Raw genomic sequence first — 7,494 nt, 5'->3', positions numbered from 1 at the left:
AATCAGAGTCACAATATGCAGTCAGAGAAAGATCACCTTCATTTATGAAACAAAGACCCATAGTGGGATCTCCTTTTAGGTATCTCAACATGTGATAGGCTGCCTTCAAATGGGGCTCCCTAGGGTCTTGCAAGAATTGACTAAGATGCTGAATCCCATAGGCTATGTCCAACCTGGTGTTGGTGAGAAAATTTAACTTGCCAATTAACTTTCTATAGAAAGTAGGATCAGAAAGTGGGGTTCCCTCTTTGGCTTTCAGCTTGATTGTGGGATCAAGAGGAGAAGTCAGGGGTGGACAATGAAGACATTCATAGTCTTTCAATAAGTCTAAAACAAACTTTCTTTGAGAGACAACAATGCCATCTGACTTGTAAAGGATCTCCAGACCCAAGAAGTAATATAGCTGTCCCAAATCCTTGATTTTAAACTTATCATGTAAGAAAACTTTGTGTTGATCAATCTCTTTAGAATCGGTCCCTGCGAGCAACACGTCATCCACATACACTGCTACAAAAACAACAGAGGAGTTCTGTCTTCTGTAAAATAAGGAATAATCATGCACGGAGTGCACATACCCTCTGGAATACAGCACTTCAGTTAGTTTATCATACCACTGCCTACTTGCCTGTTTTAAACCATAAAGTGACTTGTTTAGTTTACACACTAGTTGTGAAGAAGACACTTCAAGACCTGGAGGAGTCTGCATGTAGACCTCCTCATACAAATCTCCATGGAGAAATGCATTATTCACATCTAGTTGTGAAATGTGCCACCTCTTCTTTGCTGCTATGGCAATGAGTGGCCGCACAGTAGTCATCTTGACCACTGGGGAGAAGGTCTCTGTATAATCTACACCAGCTTGCTGAGTGTATCCTTTAACAACCAGTCTTGCATTATACCTCTCAACACTACCATCTGCCCTATGTTTAACTTTATACACCCATCTACACCCAATGGCTTGTTTTCCTTTAGGTAAGGGAACCAAATCCCATGTTTTGTTGGCATACAAAGCATCAAATTCCTATGTCATGGCATTCTGCCAGGCAGGATATACTGCAGCCTCTTCATATGAAGTTGGCTTTCTATCATTGCAAATGTTCTCTACAATATGCTGACTATTAGGATGTAGGGCATCAGAAATGATGTGGTTATTACTAGAAGACATGGCATGTACAGAAAAATTGGCAGTACACTTCAGATTTGGTATTTTATAAACATAATCATTTAGATGAGATGGCAATTTATGCTCCCTATTGGATCTCCTGAAGGTTGGTTGTTCTGCCAGAGGTTGAGGGGATGAGACCAGATCTTGTAGTTGGTCTACTGGAATTTGAAACTCATGACTAGGGGACATAGGGGAGGACACATTAGAGGATGTGTTGGAGTTTGAAGAACTAGTAGTTTCCTGGTTATTGGTATTTTCACTATTGTGATGGTGTAGTTGAACATCAGTAGAATCAGGGGAATTCTCAAAGAATGGTATATTAGGAAGGATAGATGGAATGTTTGATGTAGAGTTAAGAGTGAAGGGGAAAACTGACTCGTAAAATGTAACATCTCTAGAAACATGTATTTTCCTAGTGGCCAGACTTAGTACCTTGTACCCCTTTGTACCAAAAGGATATCCTACAAATACATGTGGACTGGTTCTTGGTTCTAGTTTATCTCTGAATGGTTTTGGTACTGTGGGATAGCATAAGCACCCAAAACTTCTCAAGTGAGAGTAGTTTGGCTTCCTTTTGTATAATAGTTCAAAGGGACATTTGTTCTTTAGAGGAATGGTTGGTAATCTATTAATCAAGTATGTTGCTGTCAGGACACACTCTCCCCAATATTTTAATGGCAATCTGGATTGAAAAAGGAGTGCTCTGGCTACTTCAAGCAGGTATTTATGTTTTCTTTCCACCACCCCATTTTGTTGTGGTGTATAAGGACAAGTTTTCTGGTGGTTAATTCCTTTGGATTGGAAGAAAGTGGCAGCTTCATTGCTGGTAAATTCCAGACCATTATCAGATCTTACACATTTGACAGTTGTCTTGAATTGGTTTTCCACCATGGCTGTAAAGGCCTTTATTATCTGCAAGGCATTGCTTTTGCAACATAGGAGGTGTGTCCAAGTGGACCTACTGTAGTCATCTACCAGGGTTAGAAAATATTTGAAGTTGTTGTGTGTAGATACATGATAAGGCCCCCACAAATCCACATGAAGTATTTCAAAGATTTCAGTAGTTTCTGTCGTTCTTTGGAGAAAAGGAAGTCTGGATTGTCTGGCCATGGGGAAAATATTGCATGTAAAAGGCTGTTTGTCAGAAAAGGTTACAGGTATAGTAGGAATTCCTTTCATTTTACTAAAAGGCACATGGCCAAGTCTGAAATGCCACAAAACATCTAGATTATTGATATGAGATGAACCAGAAAACAAAATAGGGTTACTGTCTTTATTCTTGGTGTTGTGAATGGAATTATTTACAATTGGAAGTGCATTGAAAGACTGAATTAGACAGTGTACACCCCTTACATCACTAGAATGAATGGAAAGACAAGAAGGACTACATTTCTGTTTGGAACTACCTTTCTTCAAGCACCTGGAGCAAAGAAAATATAAACCATCCAGCAACTTACCAATCTCCAGAGGCCTCTTCAGTGAAGGGGCCTGCAGCAGACAGGAAGTGTCTGAGAATGATGCAATACACTTTAAATGAACTGCCAAGGAACTGATGGACACCAAGTTAAATTTGAATGAAGGAATGAATAGAACTTTGTACAGGATGATTTCAGGTGTTAGGAATACACTTCCAATTTCACTTACTCTGACTTTATAGCCATTTGGAAGCTTTACTAATAGAGGATAAGGGAGATTTACTATGTTGTGCAATTGAGATTTATCAAAGGTCATGTGGTGTGATGCCCCGGAATCTAATATCCACAAGTCAGCCTTTGCATTAAAGCATCTACATGATGGGTTGTCAAAATCAATTGAAGAAGTGCAAGCAATCATACCTGCAAAATTCATTGATGCTCCACTAACCATGTTCACACTAGCTGAGCCTTCTCCAATGCTTCCCGTCTGAAAATGTTGCAATAGGCTGACAATCTGTCCATATTGCTCCTTTGTAAGGTTGACATTTTGGTTTTGGCTTTCTCCTTGGGACTCCAGTTTTTCTCCTTCCTCAACACTTGTCACTGCATTTGCTGTGACATTTCTTCCCTTATTGAACCTTGTATTGTTGTTGTACCCTTGCATACCCTGCCTATGTTGTTGTTGTGATCCTTTATTGAAGCTTTGAGGATAGCCATGGAGTTTATAACATTTGTCCTTAGTGTGACCTTGTCGTTTGCAGTAATCACAGAAAGGTCGAGCCCTATTGTTCACATTTTGGTTTCCAGTTCCAGCAGTATAGTTTGTTTTAAAATTCCTTCCTTCCAGGTTTGCATTCAGTGCTGTAGAATCAATATCCAGCTGATTTCTGGGCTTAAATTCCCTCTGTTTTTCTTCTTGTATCAGGAGGGCAAATGCTTGTGCCATATTTGGTAACGGATTCATCATAAGTATACTCCCTCGAACAACTGTATAGATCTCATTAAGTCCCATTAAGAACTGTATGAGTCTCCTATCCTGCTCTGCCTTATGCATGTTCTCCTTCGCTCCACAGGTGCATATGCAACTACAATGAGCCTTAACACTGAGAGTATTCAATTCCTCCCAGAGTTTCTTCATCTTCGTGTAATATCCAGTAATATCAAGTACTCCCTGGCTCAAATCGTTGATTTCCTTCTGAATTTGGTACAATTTGGCCCCATTCGTCTGATCATATCGATCCTGAAGCTCTTTCCACAATTCGACGGAATCATTCACATACTCAACACTGTCAGCTATATCTCTCGATAGAGAATTCAGAATCCACGAGGTGACCATATCATCACATCTTTCCCATTGGCGAAAGAGTGGAGAAGTCACAAGAGGTTTTTGAGTATCTCCAGTAATGAACCCTAACTTATTCTTCACGGAGAGGGCTCTGAGTACACTCCTCCTCCAGGAGCGGTATCCAATTCCATCAAAAGGCATCGGAACTAGACTAGATCCTGGGCTATCGAAAGGATGTATATAAAATGGACTCCCAGCATCAATTGTCGTCTGCATCCTTTTTGTTGCTGTGGTGTTCATCAACTTGATCTGTGACGGCCATGAGGATTTTGTGATAAATCTACGAATGATAGTCAGAGTGTTCTTCGTACAGCTGAAATTTCTTCAATTCGCTAACGAATCGTCACCGAATGTGCTCGATCCAGATTTTCCCCAAATCGTGATTATCAAAAAGTTGTAAGAAACCCTAGACTGCTCGAATCAACTGAAAATAGCAAAGAGATATGATGCGTGGTCGTTGATCGGACCTCCGCTCTGATACCATGTGAAGATTGAGAGATGAGAGAGCTCCGAGCTGCCTCCAATGGAGGTTGTGGAAGCTTCTCGAAGAGAGAGGATAACAGAGAGAAGAGCAGAGTCGGTTAACTGAAATTGATATTAACCAAGACTAAACTAAAAACATTGCTCTCAGTACATATATATACATATTGACTTATTGACTAACTAATACTAACTAATAATGCTGACTCAGCATTGATACAAATAAATATACAGTAATATTCTCAATAAGAACCCTGTCATAACTCTAATCCTATGGAAACACAATTAAACTCTAATTCCATATAGTCATCATCACAGCTCACAAGAAAAATATTGGTAATTAATTATGGTAATCATATAAATATGGCTTGGATTTTTCCTTTTTTGCGTAATGGGATCTCATATCTCTAACCTAAAAAAGATGCTTCCATATCAATATTGGATTGTTCACTAAATAGTAAGAATTTATATTGACTTATTTAGATTGGACCAACTATCATAGTTGGAAATTTAGTTTTAATTACCATAAGATTAAATGTAGGGTTTAAATCAGTTTTGATTCGAACAAATTAACCTTTTGTGTATGCCAAATCGCCCCCCCCCCCCCAAACCCCCCGCCCCCTCCCCAAATCCCCAAAACCAAACCAGCAACACATACATTTAGATGATGATGATGCCTTTGAATTCGTCCCCACTAAATCCTCATTCCATAGGATTCTACCAATGAATGTTGACTTTGCAAATATAAATATAGTTCATCTTCCAATAAATATTGAGGAGTACTATTATTTTAAACCCCCAACCCCCCCAAAAAAAGGAAAAAGAAAAAGCGGTTCACAAAAGTTCACTGGTTGAGACATTGGAGCCAGCGCATAATTTCTTGTTCTGTGTATTTATTTTTCTCCACTTCTATCTCTTCTTTTCTACGTAGTTTTTAATGTTTAAATTATTTACTATTATTATTGTTATTACTATAACCCTCTATGTTTTGGTGGAAGGGATTGGTCGCACAGTTATGGTTAGGTATCATTAGTTGAAGGTTGAAACAAGAAATTATGAGGGGTCATCATAGTTACATTTAACGTGATTTGAGCCGGATTTCGTTATCTTGATTGAGACTATCGAATGGGATATATTATATAATAAAGTCTTCAGAACATTTTCAGTGGTTCACTTGAATATAATTGTCTTTTATGTTAGATCTCTATTCGTCCTCTTAGAGGGTGTTTAGATTGGCTTATTTTAAGTGTTTATTACTCCCTCCGGTTCACAATAAGTGTCCAATTTGCCTTTTCATTTTAGTTCAAAATAAGTGTCCAGTTATGTAATCAAGAAAGAATTCAATTTGTTTTTACAAAATAACCCCTATGTGTATATCCCTAAAAAGTTTTCTTACTCCTCACATTAAATGTTTAATTAGGGGTAGTTTAGTCATAGTAGGTATTTTTATATAGAATTTAGTATTTTCTTAATGGACGTGCTAAAAGCAAATTGGACACTTATTGTGAACCGGAGGAAGTAGCTTTTAAGCACTTTTTTAGTTTGTGTAGTCTTTGGCAATGATAAAAAGTGCTTAAAAGCACTTACTTTAAGACATAAAAAGTACTACAAAAATAAGCCAAAAGTCAAAAGTTGGGTATTACCAACTTATGACTTTTGACTTGTAGCTTAAAAGCGAATCTAAACACCCCTTAATCTTGTTCTTGGAGGCTTGGGCCATTAGGTCCGTGTCATGGAACTCCCTACTCGTCTTAAACTTAATCAAAGTATTGAGTTGTCGTTATATTAGTTGGACTTGAAATAAGTTTGGCTTTTAGTAGTGCTCTTTCTCTCTCAATCCATTTAACTTCTGATTTATTTTATTTTTAAAAAAAATCATTTTTTTAAAGTGGGCATATGGATCCAAGACTAAATGACTCTGTTTGCTAGTAATTAAATGACTACCTCAAGTATAGAATCATTTTCTAGAGTCCAAAACAGTTAGAGGCGTTACACTCCCGTGTCCTCTTTTAGATGTTCTGTTCCCTAGCCAATTTGGAGAGACTCGTTTCCTTTTAAATGCCTCACAACAGCTAGCAAATGGACCAAATCATAAAAGTACTACTCCCACATTTCATTTCATGTGACAATATTTCCTTTTCAATTTGTTCCAAAAGAATGATAATTTTTTAATTTTAAAAATAATTCAGCTTTAAATTTTTATTTTTACCATTAATAATATAGTTTCTAGCCCACTCAAAATTATATGACTTATTTTATACCACAACTTCTTAAACTATGTGTCCATTAATTTTTTTTTTCGAGAAAGCCATTCTCTCATGGACCGAAAATCACTGCAGCAACTGCTAGCAGGATCTATAACCATTCTCAAGATACTAAAAGAAAAGGCAAAGAATCTATTCTTCGGTCCAAAATTTCACCAAAAAGCCACGATTCATGCCTTCAATAATGCCAGGAGTGGATTTGTTTCATGTTCCTTAGATTTTGCTGAAGCACCTTTCCATGTTCCAAGGATGAATTCTGTCAAATTTTGGCCCATAAAATGATATTGAATGAGTCGTAGCTAATTGTTTTGAAGAATTAACCTAATTGTCGCCCACTTAAATAATTAAAATAAAAAATTACTACGGATAAATAATTCACGTATTATATGTGTATAATCTTAAATTTATACCGTTAAAAAAGAAAATAATCAATCCAACTGACTACTTGTGAAAAGATAAACCGTTATCTAATTGTTCTTGTCCCCGTGGAAATGACGCCGAGTGGAGCTTTTTTAACCATTGTTTTTATTTTGATCCCTTTAAAATAATTTCGCGTTAGGATTTTTGAAGCATGCTGGTAAGAATTTAGAAGCACAAAGAATTGTGACGATTACCAGAATTTCATCCGCAATGCGAGAAATTATGATGATTGATTTTATGGTCGATTATACAATAATATAGGAACCGTCAAATTTTTGTGAAAATCACCTTGTAAAATTATGACAACCGTCAGAATTACGAAGAATCACCATAAGACTAGCCCAAGAGTTTTTGACCAACTTGCCAAAATTTTGATTGGAGACTATTCTCGCAGAACTTTTCATA

At 37.3% G+C, this 7,494-nt stretch overlaps 1 protein-coding gene across 1 annotated transcript; it reads right to left on the bottom strand.

Annotated features, from left to right (window-relative positions):
- Window positions 1-1,021: 1,021 nt before the first annotated feature.
- On the bottom strand, window positions 1,022-4,141 carry LOC109237086. The gene has a single exon (XM_019403343.1). The coding sequence runs from the start codon at window positions 4,139-4,141 to the stop codon at window positions 1,022-1,024; it is 3,120 nt and encodes a 1,039-aa protein (XP_019258888.1).
- Window positions 4,142-7,494: the final 3,353 nt, after the last annotated feature.

Source organism: Nicotiana attenuata, unplaced genomic scaffold (assembly GCF_001879085.1).
Source record: "Nicotiana attenuata strain UT unplaced genomic scaffold, NIATTr2, whole genome shotgun sequence".
Classification (NCBI taxonomy): domain Eukaryota; kingdom Viridiplantae; phylum Streptophyta; class Magnoliopsida; order Solanales; family Solanaceae; genus Nicotiana; species Nicotiana attenuata.
Note: the sequence above shows the minus strand (reverse complement) of the source record. Positions and strands in the feature narration are given on the sequence as shown.